The sequence below is a fragment of the Acipenser ruthenus genome, chromosome 2, assembly GCF_902713425.1.
Source record: "Acipenser ruthenus chromosome 2, fAciRut3.2 maternal haplotype, whole genome shotgun sequence".
NCBI lineage: Eukaryota > Metazoa > Chordata > Actinopteri > Acipenseriformes > Acipenseridae > Acipenser > Acipenser ruthenus.
The window spans coordinates 20114050-20137448 of NC_081190.1; the positions used below are offsets into that span (position 1 = coordinate 20114050).

A 23399-nucleotide genomic window follows, 5' to 3' on the forward strand; every position below is an offset into this window, starting at 1 on the left:
CATACTTTATTCTTGTTTTAATTAAGTATTTGTTGACTTCTTCTTAATCATCTATCTCTGTTTTATTTTTAATGCATTTACTTAATATTACATGCCTGTGTGTATTTTGAATAGAAATGTATCTAGTAATTATGACTTTTAGAAAATAAATGCAGGCCGTTTAAATTCTTCCCTCTTATTCCAAAATACTGAATTTAAGTATATAGTAAAGCTAGATAAAAAAAAAATATGTTATCTGGTTATATATTTAGACATTTCCTAGTCTTCAAATAGATTAGCCTACATTTAAGTACTTAAGCTCAGCAGGAGAGGCATAGTAAAGAAGCTGGATTGTGATTTGTTAATGTGGCCATTTAGCTGTCGGTCAACCTGGTCTATGTGCCCTTCACAGGTTGCTTGACTTGGAATACTAGTTCTCAACTCCAGTCCTCGGGAACATGATTTAGTTTCAACTGCTAACTAAATATTTGTTTTAAATTTGCATAGCTTTCCAGTGCACAAAAAAATAAAATAATCACACGCAGCTCAATCCGAGATTTAAAATATTCTGTAACCAAAGTTATCCATGATTATTTGCCCTTCTCCCAGGTGGTTGCCCCCACCATCAGCTCCCCAGTATGCCAGGAGCAGCTGATCGAGGCGGGGAAGCTGGTGGCCAAGTCAGTGGAGGGCTGCGTGGAGGCATCCCAGGCCGCCACCAATGATGAGCAGCTGCTGAAGCAGGTGGGCTCGGCTGCTACAGGGGTGACGCAGGCCCTCAACGACCTGCTGCAGCACATCAAGCAGTACACCACCGGCGGGCAGCCCATCGGGCGCTACGACCAGGCCACGGACACCATCCTCAACGTCACCGAGAACATCTTCAGCTCCATGGGGGATGCAGGTACCAGTATTGCTTCAGAATGCTCCAAAGGTGTGGGGAGGCTGGGACTCTGTTTAAATAACCCAGTAGAGACTACTCTTATTCTATTTAACAGTACATGCCAGAGAGGCTAGAGAGTAGCTCACGTTTTCAATTTTACGTGTTCATGTTCATTAGTTCACAGGAATAGTAAGTAAAGCCTACACTAGACCAGACACGATATTCCTATTAGTACCAGCTTGATGGGGTCTGATCTCCAAGCATTACACTTTCTTTCTAGACTGGAATGTGTTCTAAATGGATGAAAATTGGGACCACTGTGCCCCAAATACCGGCTACTTAATTTTTTTCCTATTGTTATTTAGTAAATGCTAGTCACCAGTTTTCATTCTTGTGAATGTGGAAGCCTCTAGTGTGTAACAAAGTGAAGCCTTCATTTTGCCTACAGATCAGATGTATAGTAAGTTCTTGTAGTTCTGTCTAGCTTTTTGAGACAGTATCATTTATGTACCTATCCGTGTCAGAATATAACTAAACTGGCTAACCGTGCTACATGTTGTCAAGGCAGCTTCTTACCCAGCCGTTTCTCTGCTCAGGTGAGATGGTGCGGCAGGCTCGCATCCTGGCCCAGGCCACCTCGGACCTGGTCAATGCCATAAAAGCCGATGCTGAAGGCGAGTCTGACCTGGAGAACTCCCGCAAGCTGCTTTCTGCAGCCAAGCTGCTTGCCGACGCCACAGCTAAGATGGTAGAAGCTGCCAAGGTAGAGATGGTGAAAGATTACGCTGCGATTGCCAACTTAAACATGTTTAAAAGATTTTATGCAATAAAATAGAAAGGATACATCATCTTACCCAACACTGAGGGGGGTTGCTTTAAATGCAATTACTGAAAGTAGACACACTCAATAAGCATGGGTTCTCCTTAGACATAAGTCCAGTATTATTATAAGCTAGGGCTGCCTTTTTAAAGTAGAGCAACGTTCTGTATGGCATAAGTCTGAAAGCTTTTGGATTATTAGTGGATGTGTTTTTTTTTTTTTAAGATCTTTCCTAATTTGAGTTTAGTGATGTAGTCATGTAAGCACCACTCTGTCCTCTCTTCAGGGAGCAGCCGCCAACCCAGACAGCGAGGAGCAGCAGCAGAAGCTGCGGGAGGCGGCCGAGGGGCTGAGGATTGCCACCAACGCAGCAGCCCAGAATGCCATCAAGAAGAAACTGGTCAGCAAGCTGGAGGTGAGCGAGAGCACAGGATTAAACCTAAATTATACACCATCACAACCAATCAGATTGCTCCGTAGGATATGTCACAATACACTACAGCTTTTTTCTGTAGTGTATGAAATGGAACAAGTTTTAAGTTGAGAAATTTAAAACATTCCATCACTACGACAACCGTAAAGACTACCGCAGAAGAGAAAGTATCTGGATTTATTTAGGTATCTGAGGGAAATAAAAAGTGAAGTAAATCAAACATGTTTTAAGGTATTTTTATTGTAAATTACTTGTGTATAATAGCGATGATTTATTGTTAAGTGTAGTGAATATTCCAAATTCTAAACTAAGCAGACCTTGACGTTTTATTAGAATTCAGAATGTTTACCGCCTTGTATGCTACTCCTAAAAACACAATTTTACTACCCAGTGCCTTGAGTTGTCCAGCCAGAGGATACAAACTTGTAGAAAGAAGGCAGAGAATTTTTGACTTTCACCATGCTTATTGTGTTAGTGTTCTTCAGTGGTTGCAATCTTAGTGAACTTTTTGGGGAAGGAAATGCTAGAGTTTCCTCATTTTAGGGTTAAACTGTGAGCTAACTGGCTGCTGTATCAATCACTCCCCTCCCAGCAGATGACAAGCCTGATAATGGTGTATTGATGAAAGGTATCATGAGAGGTGTAAGATTTTGAAACATTTAACAGCTGGAAAAGATCCATATTTGCAGCCGTTACTTAATCAGCAAGTTTGGGAGCAACCTCATTTGAGTACACTGGAACCAGATAATTGCAGTCAATAGAAGCTGACTGGTTGCAACATGTTTCTGTGTGCTGTAGGGGTTTCTAGCTGACACTCGTTTCTTTTCAACACAGGGCATATTTTTTCAACACTTTTTAAGTTAGTTGATATTTTTGAGGAATAAAATAAAATTCTCCAGAAGTTCTAGAAACTGTTTTATACAGATGTTAAAGAGCAACACCAGTCTAGAAAAGTTTTAATGAGCATGACATTTATTTATTTATTTATTTATTTATTTATTTATTTATCGGATTCTGCCGAGTCAACGCCCTGTTTTGAACGATTGCCCCACCCCAACTTTTGGCTGAAAAGTCACATTTTCATCATTAATTTCCGTTTTTTTAATAACCTAATGCAAATAATGCCTGAGGGGAAATATCACGGCTCACGTGAATAGAAAATGCTGCCTAGAAGTAGTTGCTCTGTGCGTTAATGATTCAGACCATTGCTTATATCATCAATGGTTCAGATGACAGAGTTTGGTGGTTTCAGATCAGATGATACAGACTCCACAGTCTGATTGATTATGCTTTCCTGTTATAGTGCTACTTTGGATGTTAATTTAATATTTTGTGTTGTGTTTTCACACTGGACACTGCAGTTTGTTACTTGGAGAGATTATGTAAAGCCCATTGTTTTAGTGGACCGAAATGTTTTCACATGTTTATATATTTTAAGCATGCATAATTGTAAACGTAATCAATCTACCTAATGTTAAAACTACTCCCTCTGCAATAATGCCTGTAATTTCGCCCAGCCTCAGTCTATGCCCCCTCCCCCCCCTCCACACTTTTGCCTTGACTACTTTACGCCCCCTGGGCATTGCCTCGGCAGGATCCGGTATTTTGATTAATAAACGTGTGTCGTGACGAGGATCCTTGAATTCAAAATCTTATTACTAATGCATCTAGAAATTCTTGACTAATATGTCTTAACATATGCCCATAAACTAAACGGTATGATGCAACAGAGAATACATAGATTAGGGTATTTGTCCTAGGTCAGATGTATAGTAAAGCAAAAACAGATCAGACAGGAAATACTATAGTGTTTGAGAGCATTCTCAAGGGTACCAGTGTTCGTCGTATATAACCAGAAAGGAAGGGATTTCCTGTTTGTGAGCACTGTGTGGTTTTTTTTTTGTTTCCTGTAGAATGCAGCTAAACTGGCTGCTGCCGCAGCCACCCAGACCATTGCAGCTGCTCAGCAGGCTGCCTCCACCAATAAGAACCCAGCAGCACAGCAGCAGCTTGTCCAGAGCTGCAAGGTGAGACGCAGAATGACATCAGCTTTATTGCTTTCACTAGCCGAGCCAGGGGTTAGGAATCGCTTCTCACTTACAAACTGCCTGAAGAGAAAGGAGTGTTTTAAAAAGAGGAGAGCCAAAGTTTCTATTTTGTCAACATTTATATTAAAAATCAATTTTTAAAATGTTTTAAAGCTGTTTTAAAAGATGTATAGAGAATTAAAAAAAAAAGAAAAAAAAAGTTGAGCAAGGCTCAATACAATTATAGTACTTTGTCTATCTATCTATCTATCTATCTATCGATCTATCTGTATCTATCTAATATTTATTTTTATAACTACTAAATAGTTTGAGGAAAGAGTATTATTGCATATCGAATATATCTTTTTTGTAGTAGTCCTATTCTGGTGAGTCTGTTTAACATTACAAATATCCATGAATGCAGAAACAATAATAAATTATGATCATGAACACAATGAGAATTAACAGAAATATAATATTATGTAAATTCAGATAACAAAGTATTAATTGTAATGCAGGTAATATAGTTCAGATAAATGACCCACAAAGTTTTGCTTAATGTCTGCAGCACATAGTAAAAAGTAAACGGATACATTATTATTATTATTATTATTTATTTCTTAGCAGACGCCCTTATCCAGGGCGACTTACAATTGTTACAAGATATCACATTATACATTATTTCACATTATACAGATATCACATTATTTTACATACAATTACCCATTTATACAGTTGGGTTTTTACTGGAGCAATCTAGGTAAAGTACCTTGCTCAAGGGTACAACAGCAGTGTCCCCCACTGGGGATTGAACCCACAACCCTCCGGTCAAGAGTCCAGAGCCCTAACCACTACTCCACACTGCTGCCTACATACATACTGCATCATCCTGCCATAGTCTCTATAACCTATACACTTTTCATTTATAAAAAAAAAAAACTAAAACAAGCAAACCTTAGGCTGACTGTGTAACTTGAAGACCCCGTTGTGTTCTTGAACAGGCTGTGGCGGATCAGATTCCCATGCTGGTCCAGGGAGTGCGAGGAAGCCAGTCCCAGCCTGACAGCCCAAGCGCTCAGCTAGCTCTCATCAGCGCTGGCCAAAACTTTCTTCAGGTAAGAGGTTTAGTAACGCACAACAGAACCATCTGTACTGGCAGTGGGGCTGTTCCATGTGCTCCGAGACCCACAGGGCATTGTGGATTCTTCAAGCATCTTGGTTTTGTTTTTAAGATGAGCTTCACCCTATTGGGTAGCACCCTAATCTCCCGTTTTGTCATCTCTTTCATATGAAAAAGGCAATCGGTGGCAATTCTAGGAAGTTTATACTCTGAAGCAGTTTATGAAACACAGCTATAATAATCTAATCTCTGCATTTAATACAGTATAATTTAAAAGTTTCATCTTTACCATGTCATACCAAAGACCTCACTCATTTAATTTCGGAAGTAGTGTAAAAGATAGAATCCTGCACATTAGCACCACAGATAAGCAGTAGCTCCACTTAATTGTAAAGTGATAATGCTAAAAACTGGCTACAAGCTAACCCCTTAGTTTTTCAGCTGGGTAGCATTCACTAGGAAAAACGAATAAAGATTAGAAATATGATTTTAAATCAGTCGTTTTGTATTTTCAAGGTCTACGGCCCTTACTGCATGTTCATGCGTTGTGAAAAATTACGCTTCAATAAATATTAAACTAATATAGTTATTTATCCCCAACAAATTAAGCTAATTTGAATCTCTGATTTCACTAGTTCTTGTTGTTGTCCTGCTTGGAATGATGCTGTCAGAAATATTCTTCTATACCTGTTGGCCGAGTTTGATGTGGCTGTAAGAACTGGGTCAAACACATTTCTTTGTCTTCCACAGCCTGGAGCTAAGATGGTCACCGCTGCCAAAGCCACTGCTCCTACCATCAGTGACCAGGCTTCTGCCATGCAGCTGAGCCAGTGTGCCAAAAACCTGGCAACCGCTTTGGCTGAGCTCAGAACTGCTGCACAGAAGGTGAGAAGGATACCGGGAGATGTTTTTTTGTCGCATACGATATACAGCTTTCCTAACAGCTCATGGATATAAACAAACTCACTCACAGACCCTTTAGGACACCATGCTGAGGTAGACAGAACATGAACATGTGTCTAGGTTAAATCCCCAGGCCTAGTTTTAACATGCAAACTTCTGTTTGTGCTGCCTGCTGTCATTGACAGCTTAACAACCTCTTCACCTCTTCTTTTTTTTTCTGCAATGATTTACAGGCACAGGAAGCCTGCGGCCCACTGGAAATAGACAATGCTCTGAATGTCGTCCGGAACCTGGAGAAGGACATGCAGGAAGCAAAGGCCTCGGCTGTGGAAGGGAAACTGAAACCCCTGCCTGGAGAAACGGTGAGGCTCTTTACCAGCTATGTACCAGCCACAGTAATGAGGGTTCAAACCCACAACAGCTGTTAGCATAAACACACACTGCATGACTACATCACTGCATCAAGTGTTCCTCTCTGTTTCACTGTGGACCTGGCAACAGGTCATTATCAACTCAAAGATTTGCTTGCGGAAAGTTCTAAAAACAAATACTTTTACAAGTCTATTCTGGGATTTTATAAGCTCCCCCAACACCTGGTCTTGCAGACTGTGTTAACGTGCTGTTTTTCTTTTGGTCCTTTTGCCTTTGACTCAGATTTGACCCTTTTTGCCACAACACATGTTTTGATAGAGGTACTTGTTTCCCTCACTGCTTATTCACTTCCTGTGTCACACATAATAGGGTCCCAAGTATTTTCTAATATGCTAATATTACAATAAAAGTGTAAGTGTTTTTTTTTCTTGTGGAGGGGAAAAAAAAAAGCTTTGTGGGTGTATCAGTGAATAATATAACACTAATGAGAAACAAGGAGACCCATAAGTATTTTTCATATATAAATTGATTATTGAAGCCTGTATCTCCCAGTATTTTGGAGACATCATCATGTCTGGTTGACAGTTTGAATGCGAGTTGTTTCTGTACATTGCTCTTCCTAACCAGCCTCTGAATTTTCCTTTGCTCAGTTGGAGAAGTCCTCTCAGGACCTGGGAAACAGCACCAAGGCTGTGAGCTCTGCCATTGCTCAGCTGCTCAGCGAAATTTCCCAGGGCAACGAGAATTACACAGGTACTGACAGGGACTGTCATAATGGTATGCTAATGCAGACACGCATTTTCCCAGTGTCTTTAATGTCTGAAGATTATAGGTGTAACCACTGTATTCCATCTAAATGCCAGCAATGGTAAAAAAAAAAAAGAAATTGGGCCTTGCCTCAAACCCCCTTTTGTGTCCTCAAATTCTTCAATCTCAGCCTGCATAAACTGGAACAGAGCATTCATGGAAACTTAAAATGTTGCATTTTTTTCAGTAAGGCATTTAAAAAAAAAAACAAAGCAATGTAAGGTATGTCTTTTAATTTGCTGTACCCTTGTAATATTTTCATAAATGCATCTTCATTTTATTGTATGTACCTATTTATTTATTTATTTTACTTTTTTTTTTCTAAAAAACATTAAATGAGAAAAACAGCAGAATGCAACAATGCTTGGAACTGTGGGAGCAGCCCTACACCTCTGTCATACAGGAAACTCCTTTTTCTGGCAGGAAACTCCTAGTGTAGAAGTTCTGAAGTGCCTTTTCCTTCCTAAGCATGAAAACTTATAGTATTTGATTAATTAAATACTACACACTTTCATTGAATAACACTCTTCTCCAGGAAATATTAGTTTAATATACATTATACAGTTTGGATTTTGTTTAGTGTTAAAGTGACCCTGGTCACTCTGGAAGAAATCATCAATGTATTTCAGCCAATAGATATTTTATGATGAATACCATTTGCTTATGTTGCAAGCCTGCATCTGTTAGCATCAGCATACTGAACAGTTGCATTTTATAGCTTTGCAATTCTATCTTTTTTTCAATGTGTTGAAGTTTCCAACACAACATACAGTTTTGAAAATAACCCAGTCTATAAGTCAACCTGCTTTCACAGGCTGCTTTTGACGGCTCTTGTCTGAATAGACAGCCAGGCTTTAGTTAGCTGAACTGTTAGTGACTCGCATGGTGTTTTCACTTGATAGGAATGGCTGCCCGAGACCTGGCTCAAGCCCTGAAAGCTCTGGGCATGGCAGCTCGCGGTGTTGCTGCCAGCACCTCCGACCCACAGGCCCGCAATGCAATGCTGGATTGCGCCAGCGATGTCATGGATAAATCAGGCAACCTGATAGAGGAGACAAAGAGGGCAGTGGCCAAGCCAGGAGACCCAGACAGCCAGCAGCGACTGGCACAGGTAGGTACAATAATGGTGTAACGGTGTATAATCATGAATGAAATAAAATAAATGACAATACATTAACTCATCCGATGATGAACATGTTTCAAAATGAACAAATAATAGTACAAAATTGTGACAAGGCTATTTTGATATGGTTATTATTTTTTTGCCTGATAATGAGACTGACGGAACAAATTAAACATACATATAAAAATATCCTATTTATACCAGTTGTATTTCATGTTGCTTGTGTTTGGTTTTGTGCAGAAAGAAACGTGTTCACTGTTGCCATGGTAACATACATCATTGCTAGTTTCCTAGGAGGCCTGAGTTGTTTTGTTGCTAGTTTTGTAAAATGAACACTAACAAAAACCGTTGCACATTTTGTGTGAACACCATGGTAAATCTGTTTTAATGCATCCATATAGGCCAGGTAATGGTAAAACATTGTATTCTATTTTCATTGATTCTAGTCTATTTTTAGTTTATCACCTTTTACCTTGGCCTCATGAGCCAGTGAGCAAGCAGGAGATAATAATTAGTACTTCTGTGGGATTTCATTATTTTGTAATATTGTTTTTTTCTTTGCAGGTTGCAAAGGCAGTATCCCAGGCCCTGAACAGGTGTGTGAACTGCCTGCCTGGACAGAGAGATGTGGACAATGCCATCAGGACAGTGGGAGAAGCCAGTAAGAAACTCCTGGCAGACTCGGTAAGTGACAGCCAAGAATCAGAGCGGCTGCCAATAATTTCTCCACGTTTCGCATATTAGTTGCGCTTAAGTGTTTTTAAACCCTGGTTTAAGATGGCATCTGCGCTAATCATTCATAATTTTCTAAAAAGGCAGTTGTTGGCAGTGATTGCCAACTGTGCAATCAGCTGGCTAAGCTTTCCCCTGGCTGGAAAATCATATGTTTTCATGAGCTGATAAATTTAGCTTGCAGTGTGGAATTCATATGCATGCCTTCTAGTTGCAAGGAAGGTCAATCTCTGCAACATACAAATCTTGGAAGACTCAGTCCTACTATAACTCTGTTTACCATAGCTACACCAACAGATATAGTTGCAGTGGTTGTAGTGTCCCAGATATAAATCAGAATTTTGTAAAGATCACGCACATCTCTCAAACAAAAAGTGAGGTCCCAACAATGAATATCTTGTTAAAACCAGCTGCTGCTGTGGTGGGATCCAGGAAGAGAACATTTCATAGTCTTTCGTATTGTTTTTGGAGCCCTTCTGAAGCAGTGTGTCATCATTGTGGTGTTCTAAACTGAATTGCTTTACCTAACTTGGTTAGAAACTCGATGTGGTGTTTTTGTAAAGGTTATAAAATGTTTGACATAGGCCTGCAGTGTCAGCCAGTAAGTATTCAAACGTTTTGTTTGTTGTTTTTCACAGTTCCCCCCAAGCTCCAAGAGCTTCCAGGAAGCCCAGGGTAATCTGAACCAGGCAGCCGTAGGGCTGAACCAGTCTGCCAATGAGCTGGTGCAGTCATCCCGGGGCACCACTCAGGACCTGTCCAGGGCCTCTGGCAAGTTCGGACAGGACTTCAATGAGTTCTTACAGGCCGGCGTGGAGATGGCAGGACAGTCCCAGGTAGGTTACACAGTCTAGCTGTCAAATCCCAATCAATCGTCTCCACAAGGGCTGTCAATTATTGATCTGGAATCGGAATCAGACCAACAAATCTCAATCGGTGCATCCCTAGTCTTAACCGCTGGATCTGTTTGGACACGTAACTGTAGTAAGAGATTATCATTGTTATCTCGGAGTCAGGGATTTTTGTAGTAGATATTGCACACAACCTGGCACAGTAGTTGCTCCTGACAAATTTTTGAATAATGTTATCAGCTATATACAACACATATAAACATGTGATCTCTACAAATGTTTTTTTTGTTCTCTTGAGAACCGCCATATTTGCTTTTATATACCTTCACGTTATCTCATTAGTGGCTCCAGTAGAAGGTGGATTAGCAGTCCTGTGTCTGTCAGTCTTCTGACAAGATGCCTTAACTAGCTGTTGGGAGACATTACCTCCTCTTCCTTGTTATCACTTGTTTGAATGTATCCTCACAAAAATAACAGCAGTTCCTGTGTCATAAAATATTTCTCATGCCAATTGTAAATTTTTTTATTATTATTTTTTGTTTTCTAAGGGAAGAAAGGGGTTAACAATCTGAAGTAATCTGCCTTATAAATACGAGCAAACACATATAAGGCGGCCCCAAACATATACAATTTAATGTTTCCTTTACTAAATTTTGCTTTTCTTTGGTTTTAACGGGCTATATTCACAAAGCTTTAAGTCATAATTAAACCAACAGTCATTAGAAATGTTATTTTATTAATAAGAAAAGCACTGTTTAAAAAGCTTGGTGCATAGGGCCCATTAAGTCTTGCCAACTGTGCTAAATGCCATATTGTTAAATACATTTAATTACAAGGTATTTTGCCTTCCGCTTGCTGCCAACATTTTCCAGTATTATGTAAGAGCCCTGATTTCAGTTCTTGTTGTCTCTGTTTGTTTACACTATCCTATACAGTCAAAGGAAGATCAGACTCAGGTGGTCACAAACCTCAAGACCATCTCCATGTCTTCTAGCAAGCTCCTGCTAGCAGCTAAAGCTCTCTCTGCAGACCCCAGTGCCCCCAACCTCAAGAACCAGCTTGCAGCTGCTGCACGGTAAGGAGAGAAATACATTTTGTCATTAGAATTGTTTGTATGTTGTAACTCCTCCTCCTCCTAGGTAGTATTAATATTGTGCGTGTCTCCTTCATCTCTATGCAGCGCTGTCACGGACAGTATTAATCAGCTGATCACAATGTGCACCCAGCAGGCCCCAGGCCAGAAAGAGTGTGACAATGCCCTGCGAGAGCTTGAGGTACGGATGCGCTTTTATTACTTTTCATTTTACATGCACGTGGTATTCTGTGTACTGCAGTACGCTGCATATGTGGAATATGTATGCAGCAGATTGTGTTTACATGATAAGGAATATGCTCTTCCTCTAGAATTTCCATTTATGTGCAACTTTGGTAGAATGCTGAATACTGAGCCCCGAAATGCAGGAAAATCTTTTACCAGCTCTTGCCAGCTTACCCCAGGAAGGATGCTGTTATTCAGCACAAGTGAAATAACACCTTTTAAGAAGCAGACATAGACATTCAGGTTAACGGGTGACACTGCAGCCACTTGCATCCTTGCTCTGCAATTCACATTTCACTTTTAAAGGCTCTCGGTCTACTGTTAAGTAAACTGAACAAATGAACAAATAGGGCTACCAGTTACTATCACTGTTGATCATGTTAACAAAGAGAAGGTTCATTGTTACAGATTAGATATGATAGAATGGATTTGTTAGTTGATTTAGATCTGTGATATACCACCTAATTTATCGAAATTAACAAGAGGGTAATGTAATTGTTTTAACCAGTAACTGAGACACTTGATCATTTAAAAGCTGATTAAAAGTAAATAAACAGCCAAGTGTAGTACTCAAGCTGTTTTTTCAATGTTTCAGTGATATTTGTTTAATAGATTAATAAATGTCTTTAGCCTTACAAAAACAAAATTAACTTTGTTCAGTGTATAATATGATGGGTTTAATCATGTCTTTAAATAATATATCTTTATCTTTATTTAGGAATAGAACAGTATTTAGTAAGCTAACTAAACTTGCAAACTAAATATAATGAGCAAGTAATATACTTTTTTTTTGCTCGCTTAATTTTCAGTCTTTCTACCAAAAAAATACTTTGAGTACAATTTGAGGTTAAACCTCTTAACGTTTAATGTAAAGGTAATTGCTCTGTGAAATGTAAAAAAAAAAAAAAAATGTGATGCAAATCTTATTATTTTTCAAATTTTCAAACAAAAAAAGGATTAATTTATTCTTGAAATGTATTTTTAGTTTACGACTGTAAGTCGTCCTGGGTAAGGGCGTCTGCTAAGAAATAAATAATAATAATAATAATAATAATAATAATAATAAAAAGGTGCTTAAGGTAATTGCACTGGTATAGCCCTAGTTGAATAGGTATTTCAGTTTGACTGGGCGGTTAGCACCAAATGGATAAAAAAGACACTTGTTCCACTCATTAATATTTCACTTCCCCAGTAAGCAGTATACATATTAATTCAATTCACTGACACCCAATCTTTGATGCTTCTAGCAGATTGTGGTAGCTGGGGTTTCTTGTGAGGGATAGGGATAGAAACAGCAACAGGTAGTAGTAGTGTAGAGTCAGGTGGAAGATACAACAAGAGCAAGGGAGTTCATATTTTGTAGGATCTGGCTTAGTTACCTAGCCTGTAGGTTTTTTGCATTTCATTTCTGCTGCTGTTCCTGCTAAGGGAACATTTTCAGTAAAGAGATTTGTATTAATAAAGCGACTCTGGACTGTTATTGAGGCTGGGAATTAGCATATTCATCTCGTCAAGCCCTGTGTGCTGTTGTCTTGTGCTGCAGTGTTTGAGCTGAGCTGCACTGTGTTCTGGGAGATGCTGTTCATTAACTACAGTGTTAACCTGAACGTTGCCTTCCTACAGACCGTCCGTGGCATGCTGGAAAACCCCACAGAAGCTGTGAATGACCTCTCCTACTTCGACTGCATTGACAGTGTAATGGAGAACTCCAAGGTAAGCCAACATGGAATTAAACAAAGACAAGAGCTCTACTAAATATTGCTTTGCCTTGTGCTGTCTGTACACTGTCAAACAAAAACATACAGTGACTTTCCCTGAGATCAGCCGTGAGAAACAGAAGCTCTTTACAGTGAGATACAACAGACTCTTTTAAAGTAGCTCTTTGTAATGATGATCTACTTTATGATCTAGTTGGTTATTTTAAGATTTGATCACAGTATAGGGTCTCTTTCATGGCAGAGCATCGCGAGGTCCTAGATTCTGATGCTTGGTGGTTTTATTTCTTTGCAGGTTCTTGGAGAAGCCATGGCAGGAATCTCTCACAATGCGAAGAACAGTAAACTGCCTGAGTTTGGAGACTCTGTCAGCTCAGCATCCAAAGCTCTGTGTGGGCTCACCGAAGCTGCTGCTCAGGTACAGTTAGTGACCCTTTTTAAGATGTATGTTTAAGTTAACCCTGCAGTTTAAAATACATTCTTGACTGGCTGCTTAACTGTACCATCCACCCTTCTCCTCTTTCTTTTTAGGCTTCCTACCTGGTCGGCGTTTCGGATCCCAACAGCCATGCTGGGCAGAGGGGACTGGTGGATCCTTCCCAGTTTGCCAGAGCAAATCAATCCATTCAGATGGCCTGTCAGAACCTGGTGGATCCAGCATGCACCCAGTCACAGGTTTATAAACTTTACAATATTGGCTTTGATTTAATATTTAGTTTAAATGTCTTACTGTCAGTTTTGATTACCATGAAATTAAGTCATGAATGATCACATCATTTACATATCCATTATACATTCCTTGGCAGCAATAATTGGTGACATTTATCCCTCATATTGACACCTTTTTATGTGTGTCTCTTCTTTTTTCATACACATTTTCATACAGTTATTTAAATGTATGTTAGTGTTAAGCAATGATATAGAATGGATTAAAGCTACATATTTGCAAATCATATTATTTATTGTAGTAATTGTTTTAATTAATGTGTAATAAGCTGATGTTCCTCTCCACAGGTTCTTTCAGCTGCTACCATTGTTGCCAAACACACTTCAGCACTGTGCAACGCTTGCCGTCTGGCTTCATCCAAAACTGCAAACCCTGTTGCTAAGCGACAGTTTGTCCAGTCAGCAAAGGAAGTGGCTAACAGCACAGCTAATCTTGTTAAGACAATCAAAGTAAGCATTAATCAAAGACTTTAATTAATGAGTAATACAGCAGAGGTTCAACAAAGTGCATTGTTTCAAGTATTGTACAGCATAATCCCTTTATTCAAACCCCCTTTATCCCAACCACTCTATTATTATTATTATTATTATTATTATTATTATTATTAATATCTTTATTTGTATATAGCACCTTTCATAGTTGATCACAAAGCGCTTAACTGGAAGCATGTCCTCCGATAGATTTATTAATACCACAATTTGTTGAAACGTCAGTTTATTACATTTTGTTAAACGTCTGACCCCCTTCTCCCCTCATGCAGGCGCTTGATGGAGCTTTCAGTGGAGAAAACCGTGAGAAGTGCAGAGGCGCGACCGTGCCTCTGATTGAGGCCGTCGACAATCTGACCGCCTTCGCTTCCAACCCAGAGTTTGCCAGCGTTCCAGCACAGATCAGCCCGGAGGTCATTTTTTGTAGTCAATTTCATCTCATCTTTTGAAATGCTTTTATGCTGGAATGATCCTTTTCTTGGAAGTCACTGAATAGTTCCAAACAATAGCAGTATATATTTCTTGTTTTGTTTTTTTTTCGCTGTAGGGACTCCAAGCAATGAAGCCCATAGTTGTTGCTGCCAAGACCATGCTGGAGAGCTCAACTGGGTTGATCCAGACTGCCCGCTCACTGGCTGTCAACCCCAAAGACCCACCAAAGTGGTCAGTCCTGGCTGGACACTCCAGGACAGTCTCCGACTCCATCAAGAACCTCATAACAAACATGAGGTAGGAGGTCCTGTTTTCATTGTAGGCATGATAATAGGTTCATTGTAGGCATGATATTAAACCATCTTGCCTGTGCTTTGTTCTCTCCATCTGTGGCATTGTATAACATGTTGGGGGAATATGTTTTCAATGGGTTACTTAGTTTTGTATTTTTGTTTCACAGAGATAAAGCTCCCGGACAGATTGAGTGTGATGAAGCCATTGAGGTTCTCAATAGGTGCATCAGAGATGTGGATCAGGCATCACTAGCTGCTGTTAGCCAGCAACTTAACCCAAGAGATGACATTTCACAGGAGGTGAGTGTAGTGGTTTAATTACACACTTAAATTAAACTCGGTAGTATGTAGAGTTTCTTTTTAATATGACCTTTCTTTCCGGTTCGGAAACACGGAGATGTCTCATATTGTATTGGATCGAAACGTCTGTAGAGTTTATCATCGTTCTGAATTGGTGTGGGTTTCTTGGTACCCAGCAGTGACCTCTTCACCTTTACTATTGCAGGCCCTTCATGACCAGGTGGCAGCTGCAGTGCAGGAGATCAGCATCCTGATCGAACCCATCGCAGTGGCAGCCCGGTCTGAGGCGTCCGAGTTAGGACATAAGGTAAATAAATACCCAGCAGGAACTGTAAAATGTTTTACTACTATTGTGATTACAGTTTTGTATTGCTTTTTGGAAGCTTTGACCATCGTCCTCACATTTCGGTTGGGCAAGTCATAAAACAAATACTGAAACAGAGGAAAATAAGTGGAGCTCAGACGTCTGAAAAAATGGATACTTTAATTATATATTTTTAAATATGATGTAGTATGCCAGGAATAATTGTGATTTTAAATATTGTGTCTTACCATTGCATTAATTTCAAGTTCAGTAGCAACAGTCTTTTATTTATTTTATTTTTTTTCAAGATTCTGGGCACTCTGACTAAAAAAATATGAGCTAAAAAATATGAGGGTTTTAGTGACTATAAAAAAAGACAATATGTTAATAGACGTCTAAATGGAAAGATATATAAATTTCCTGGCATGTGTTCCTTGTTTCTCAGACACAGCACTGCGGGCTGATGGTAGTTGTAATATTGGCTTTGGTCTAATTGATTTACTTCCATACATACTGAAAATGAAAGGGAGCCATTCAGAAATCATATGAGTACTGCATGCAATTAAATCAACTTTCTGTTTTTAGCATTTTTGTAAAGGCTAGTTTCTTTGGAGGTAAGAAAATGGAAATGTCACAGTGCAGCATCTTCATGGTAAGATGAGGATGCTATCGCTTTCAGGGTCTGTCATGAAGAATTTGACTGTGACTCATGCCTTTTAGTTTAATGCTGGATGTTACTCAGGATTTTGCTTTTGTTTTGATGTAGGTGTCTCAGATGGCAAGCTACTTTGAGCCTCTTATCATGGCGTCTATTGGAACAGCCTCGAAGATCCTGGACAGCCAGCAGCAAATGAACCTGCTGGATCAGACCAAGACGCTGGCAGAGTCTGCTCTGCAGATGCTCTACACTGCCAAGGAGGCAGGGGGAAATCCTAAAGTAAGTACAGCATGTAGTGTAGCAGTCAGAACATTGATACCCCTGAAGACCTATACCCTGACTGTTAATCCCCTATTAAGAACATGTGTATTGGCAGTGGTCAAAAGAATATGGCCAAACGTGTTGTGTTTTTGGCGCCAGTATAATCACAAATAGGGGATCAGAGGAGTATAAACCAATGCCCAAAGGAACTTTCTTCTGCATCATGCTTCTTAAAGCTTGGTTGTGCTGACCCGCATGTGACCTTGTCTCTCTCCAGGCAGCCCACACACAGGAGGCAGTGGAGGAGTCTGTGCTGATGATGAAGGAGGCTGTGGATGACCTGTCAGCCACCCTGGCAGAGGCAGCCAGTGCTTCTGGAGCTGTAGGAGGCATGGTGGACTCCATTACCCAGGCCATTAACAAGGTGAGGAATGCCAATATTACAAGATCAAGCTCTAATGAGTATGTACTGCAGAAGGCTGAGTTTCTGGCTTGATTAATCCTGATGGGTGGTGCCACCCCCCACCACTTAAAGATCCTTTTATCCCAGTAGAGGGCAATCTCTCCAGGACTCTGTTGGATTCTCTTCCAGTGTTTTAAAATAAACAAGTGTACCAATGTAGTGCAGACTTATGTGGTTATGGAATAATAATGAAGTTTACTAGTACACAGGCACGTCAAACTGATAATCGGGAGTAACTGGAAATATAAACATACTCTACCACATCCAGTACGGCCCCCAGAATCAAGCACTTTAAAGAGTTTCTTGGTAATGTTGTTTAACAGATTGATGAAGGCCCAGACGGTGAACCAGAGGGCACGTTTGTAGACTACCAGACCACCATGGTGAAGACCGCCAAAGCCATTGCCGTCACTGTACAGGAAATGGTAAGAGTTTGGAAACCTCTATTGTGTCATCCATTGGAGCAATACTTTTTGACAGTATCCTAAGGATACAAATGTAAATGGACTCAGTCAGGTTCCCTGATCTAGTAGGAATTAAACATTCTTTCATTCATTGTGTATTATTTTTTTTATTTTTTGCCCTCATTGCTAGGTTACAAAATCCAACACCAATCCAGATGAGCTGGGCTCTTTGGCTAATCAGCTCACAAGTGAGTTTGGGCAACTGGCTCAGGAGGCGAAACCTGCTGCTATTACTGCAGAGAACCAAGAGGTACAGTATGCCGGTTATTACTCTTAATGAAGTATGAACCAGCCTTTAGCTGAACAGCTCACATTGTTTGAATGTGTATAACAATCTCCAGAAAAACTTTGTAACCTTTCATGTTTGTGTTTGCTGTTTAAACAGATTGGATCCCACATTAAGAACCGGGTGCAGGAGCTGGGTCACGGGTGTGCCACCCTGGTTACCAAGGCCGGGGCTCTGCAGTGCAGCCCTAATGATGCCTTTACCAAGAAGGAGCTCATTGAGTCTGCACGCAAGGTCTCCGAAAAGGTAGGCCTTCTATTTTATTTTTTTATTTTTTGCATTTAAAGGTATTTTGAAATATTGGATTGTGGGGGTAGATTAGACTGTCATATAGAGCTGCAAGTAAATGTACACTCAGTTTTCCCTAGTAACATCTACTTTGAGATTGGAGGACCTCCTGATTTAGCCACAAGTGCTTTCCCTGACTGCACCTTCATAACTGTTTAATATTAAGCTCCCTCAGACATTGGTAAATAAACAATTGGACATTTTAACAAAAGCACATTTGTTTTAACATTTCTCTTTTTTTCTGTTTGCTAGGTGTCTCATGTATTGGCAGCTCTGCAGGCTGGTAACCGTGGTACCCAAGCCTGCATCACCGCTGGCAGTGCGGTGGCTGGCATCATCGCTGACCTGGATACCACAATCATGTTCGCAACAGCTGGCACCCTCAACCGAGAGAACGCTGAGACATTCGCTGATCACAGGTAAACACTAAGACTTAATCAGCTTGAATGAAGGTACTGTTTAGCTGTTCAGAACTTCATGCGAACCATACAGAAACTCCACAATTCTGAACTTGATTCAAAACAGATATTGATTGCATCAAGCCTCTAAAATGTAGCATCCCGCCAGCATTAATGACCTGCATTTACCTGGGATGGTCTGTAGAAAGTTATAAACCACTATTCCATATATTAATAAGTGACCTTCCTGCCTCAACCTTCTTTACATCACTTAATTCTTCTAATGGAGCTCTGCTTTTGTTTTATCCAGTGGGCTGACTGGTTCAACTGGTGGGAAACTAGAACAATTTCTCCCTCTGATTTTAATAAATAACCCGATCCCCCTCCATGCTTCCAATGACACCTCGTTTTAAAATGCTAACCTCATGCTCTTAACCATCCAATTCAAGGATGCTTGTTTTTAGTACTTTGAAGAGATACTTTAGGTGTACTAAATATTTCAGTGATTTGCTTTTGATATCTCTGCCTCTTTCTATCACTCCCTCTGTGTAGGGAGAACATCTTGAAGACTGCCAAAGCTCTGGTGGAAGACACTAAGCTGTTGGTATCTGGGGCTGGGGCAAGCCAGGAAAAGCTGGCCCAGGCAGCTCAGTCATCAGTCAACACAATCACCAAGCTGTCTGAGGTAGTGAAGCTGGGAGCAGCCAGCTTGGGAGCTGAGGATCCAGAGACACAGGTAACAGAGATTTTATATATATATATATAATATATAATATATAATATATAATATATTATATATATATATATATATATATATATATATATATATATATATATATATATATATATATATATATATATATATATATAAGATATTTTATATATATATATATTGTTTATGGAATAGCCTGTGAAAAATGTGATGAAATCAAATATGTTGGAGAGACTGGAACCACTTTATATAAAATAATTTAGAACCACCTTTCATTAATTAGAAATAAAAAAATGAATGAACCAATAGTACAGCACTTCACCAGTCAAGGACATGACATAAATGATGTAAAGTTTGTAGTATTAGAACAACTAAAATTAGACAATGCGACATATAGAAGAATAAAAGAAAGTAAATGGATAAATAGACTGAACACGATTATGCCAGCGGAACTCGACAGGAAAGAATGAACTAATTAACTTCAATAAATATATAACATTTAAATAAATAAACACAATTCATTCAAAAGTTGTGCATGCTGATGCGCTGGGGAAGCCAAATCAAGACTGATCCTCAGAGCCAGCATTGTATGATATAATAAAAATATAAGTTGTCAGTCAGGAAAACTCTTAGAAAAGCAGGTAAAGACAAGGCCAGACACCCCCCCCCCCGAATTACCGGCCTGGATTTGATGTGTCTGCGGGAAATGGAGGCACTGTCCCCTGACACCACGGTCGGATTGGTGCGTAAAGTCTGGTTCGATCGTCAATTTAATCTGTCACGACTTGGACGCGACGGTGTCCAACAACTAACAAAAACATATTTTGAGATCCAAAAGGATGAAAACGTACTAGAATATGTGTGCCTCGCATATAACGAGTTCACAAACTCACTTCAAGATCCGACTTCAATCTCCATCGCAGCTGCTCTCCTTACTTCCTTGGTGTCATTTGAAGCTCCGCCATCATCACAGCTTATGCCCAGTCCTCTATTTTCTAGTGAGATGGCACTTTCAATGCAGAAATTCACAATAAACGAACATTAATAAGCGAACAATGAATTAAATTGAATTAAATTTCGGACTATATTACACTGCAGGTGTATACACAATAAGTGTTTCTGATTTTGTCTTAATTTTAATTGTGTTAATTATTTTTATTATTTTTCTTCCCACAGTATAAACGGTATAAACCACTTCGGGCCGTGCGGTTCCGATGATATATATACCACCCCCGTCGTGGTTTATACCTTTTATATATATATATATATATATATATATATATATATATATGTATATATATAGTGAACAAAAAAAAATGGAAACACCAATGTAAAGTCACTTAATAGGGCGTTGGGCCGCTATGGTATCCCGCTCTGTGGGGTTCTCGGCAGACCAGTTGTTGATGAAACTGGCTGCTCGCGCCCTAGGTTGAAATTAGCAGTCAATTGATCTGCAGTTGCTCGCCTGTTGTGCCTTGCACTTCGAATTAATCCACAGATATCACAATTCTGGAGTATGCGCTTCCGCCCACTGTTGCCCTTTGCTGATGATGTCTTTCCCTCTGAGTTCCATGCCGACATCACCTTAGACACCGTTGCTCGTGAAACAAAGTTGAGCTGTCTTGGTCACTGAAGCTCCTGCTAAACGCGCCCCAACAATCACCCCTCTTTCAAAGTCACTGAGGTCTCCTCTTGCAGCCATGATAGCCATGATTATAGGCAATCAGGACTGTCCAGCATTTTTATACATGACCCTGAACATGCTGGGATGTTATTTGCTTAATTAACGCATGAGCCACACCTGTGTGGAAGCCCTTGCTTTCAATATACTTGTACCTCATTTACCCAGGTGTTTCCATTTTTTTGTACACACACATATACTATCTATCTATCTATCTATCTATCTATCTCTCTCTCCTCTATATATATATATATATATATATATATATATATATATATATATATATATATAGATACATACACACACACACACACACACACACAAGGAGGTTTCAAATTAAGTTATATTTATTGATGCTGTTTTCAGTTGAAAATATTTTCTTGTGAAATATACAGTAACTACAGAAATGCCTTTTATCCCCTTTTTCGTACATGACAAAAATAACCACATCCTCATTTATTTTTCTCTGTTCTATATTTGTTATGAAAAAGGAACCACTACTCACTGCAGCTGGAGTTTCTGTCAGTCAGGATGTGGGTATAGTTTGTGTTTGGAAACAAATGGAACTTGTGAAGACATTTTATAGCATCAGTGAGTGTGTGTGTGTGTGCGTGCGTGCATATGCTTCATACTTTGACAAGACTGGGATGAAAAAAGACGCTTCGTAGGGTCAGGTTCATAAAGCATAAAAGCTGAGACTATGCACAATTTAATCTGTAGTAGACTGAGCAAGATAGGCATTTTATCTAATGCTTTATCCAATTCTGCCAGCAGTGGGAGACATTTTCTAGCTCTCCATTCTTCAACGATATGAATATGCTGGAGATTTGTATGGCCATTGGCCCATTAGCAGTGATTGGAGATGCAGCAATTTCATCTACACTGTTATCAGAATTATAGCAGAGGATACTGTATGTCAGTCTGGATTCTAACAGTTATTTAATGTTTGTTGTATTCATTTTGTTTTTGCCTACTTGCTTTACCATCCATTACAAAAATATGATGTACTTTTTGCTCAACTTTATTTGTGTTTTGTGGTCTATTCATACTTTTGTTTTCTCTTGCCAATCATGCGTTGGTCCCTCACACAGTAAAATAACATGGATCTAAAACCTTAGAATTCTTTTAAAGAAAAATATGTTGGAAATATTGAAAAAAAAAAAACACAACAAGAATTGTGGTAATCATGAAAAGAAAATCCATTATAACTTTTAAAATATAGAAACATAACAAATAAATAGATAGATTTACTGTCTAAAGAGGGTGCATGACACTATCATATATATATATATATGTACCATGCAATGACTTCCTAATCTAGGGACTTGCTGTAAATTCATTAAGGAGATGATTCACAGAAATAATGATACCAAATGCTGTAGTGTGTGCCGAGCAATAGGTTAATTTTGAATCCAGAAAATGTATTTCCAGAATTACTTTTAAGCCAAGAAGCTGCCCACAGTCTTAAGTATTGTGTGATCTGTATTGTGACGCTTTGTAACTGTAATGGTTTAAATGTACAGTATGCATATCCTTTAAGAAGACAAGCGTTTTTAAGGGATTCATTTGTTCGAACCAGCTTATTCCAAAGTTGCAAATATACAAAACAGTCAGTGTTATGAGGTGCAGGTGCAGAAAGGAGTGTTTGAAGCCCATGAAATGCCAGGGTACTTTTTGTGAAACCTTTCCAGGCGACTTATGAACCAAAATTAAATTTAAATTTAAAAATATCAGTTTCAGGTGGTAACTAGTGTATGAGACATGTGGTTGTCTTTATTCATTCTTGTTTTTTGGCAGTGGTATCTGATTAAAATTAAAAAGCTGTTTTCAATTGTATTTGCTTATTAAAAATGATCATTTATTATGATTTTAATTGTAATTTTTTTTTTTTACTACCAACATGAAAACTAACTTGACGAATCATGAAAGCTTTCCAAACCCTGCATTTTCATGTTTTCATGGACTTTAGGCACGTTTTGCTTGTTTTTGCCTGCTACTGCAGCATTGTGATGTCTCATCTGCTTGAATTCTCCATTATGGATATATTATCAACATTCCAATGAAATCAAAATACAAAGCTGCTAAGTGCTTCCATGTAATATAAAGCCCACCGCACACAGCCTGACTCAAGCCGTCCTGACTCATCTCATCTCAACAAGCCGTACAGAGTGAATCGTATCAGTGTGCGTGCCCTTAAAACCAAGATTATGCAGATTTGTCGGGATGTCTTCAGATTTGAAGATTGAACATGTTGAATCTTTTCAGACGCAGTTTCGTTCAGATATGATCAGTCTGTCTGTGTGCAGCGGTTGCCGACCAAGACTGACTGAGACCGATTAGTCGTCATAAGGGTGTCAACCAATGGTGAAGCAGGTTTAAGTGACGTAGCTTGTCAAGATGGCGGAATATTGACAGCTTTAGTTCAACAGGTAGTGTCCTGAATTCAAACATATCAGATATGTGTACATTTGAATAGGTTTTTTTAAGTGTTTACTAATCAAAGGTAAATTATCAATTTACCTTTTTATTATCAATCTACTGGCAGCCTATATTTTCTTACT

At 39.2% G+C, this 23399-nt stretch overlaps 1 protein-coding gene across 3 annotated transcripts in view; it reads left to right on the forward strand.

The window, feature by feature from the left end:
- LOC117973150 (talin-1) overlaps nt 1–23399 on the forward strand; it is a 101892-nt gene that overhangs the window by 62688 nt on the left and 15805 nt on the right. For all 3 annotated transcript variants that reach the window (XM_058991366.1, XM_058991351.1, XM_058991355.1), the window contains 28 exons: nt 589–883; nt 1459–1625; nt 1969–2097; nt 4029–4142; nt 5144–5257; nt 6013–6147; nt 6399–6527; nt 7188–7290; nt 8247–8455; nt 9032–9151; nt 9838–10035; nt 10986–11125; nt 11231–11324; nt 12992–13081; nt 13379–13501; nt 13615–13758; nt 14098–14259; nt 14571–14711; nt 14846–15027; nt 15191–15323; nt 15529–15630; nt 16394–16564; nt 16824–16970; nt 17333–17434; nt 17604–17723; nt 17859–18005; nt 18300–18466; nt 18998–19181. In XM_058991366.1, coding sequence (XP_058847349.1) covers nt 589–883; nt 1459–1625; nt 1969–2097; nt 4029–4142; nt 5144–5257; nt 6013–6147; nt 6399–6527; nt 7188–7290; nt 8247–8455; nt 9032–9151; nt 9838–10035; nt 10986–11125; nt 11231–11324; nt 12992–13081; nt 13379–13501; nt 13615–13758; nt 14098–14259; nt 14571–14711; nt 14846–15027; nt 15191–15323; nt 15529–15630; nt 16394–16564; nt 16824–16970; nt 17333–17434; nt 17604–17723; nt 17859–18005; nt 18300–18466; nt 18998–19181 — 4062 coding nt within the window. The remainder of the gene's footprint in view (nt 1–588; nt 884–1458; nt 1626–1968; nt 2098–4028; nt 4143–5143; nt 5258–6012; nt 6148–6398; nt 6528–7187; nt 7291–8246; nt 8456–9031; nt 9152–9837; nt 10036–10985; nt 11126–11230; nt 11325–12991; nt 13082–13378; nt 13502–13614; nt 13759–14097; nt 14260–14570; nt 14712–14845; nt 15028–15190; nt 15324–15528; nt 15631–16393; nt 16565–16823; nt 16971–17332; nt 17435–17603; nt 17724–17858; nt 18006–18299; nt 18467–18997; nt 19182–23399) is intronic.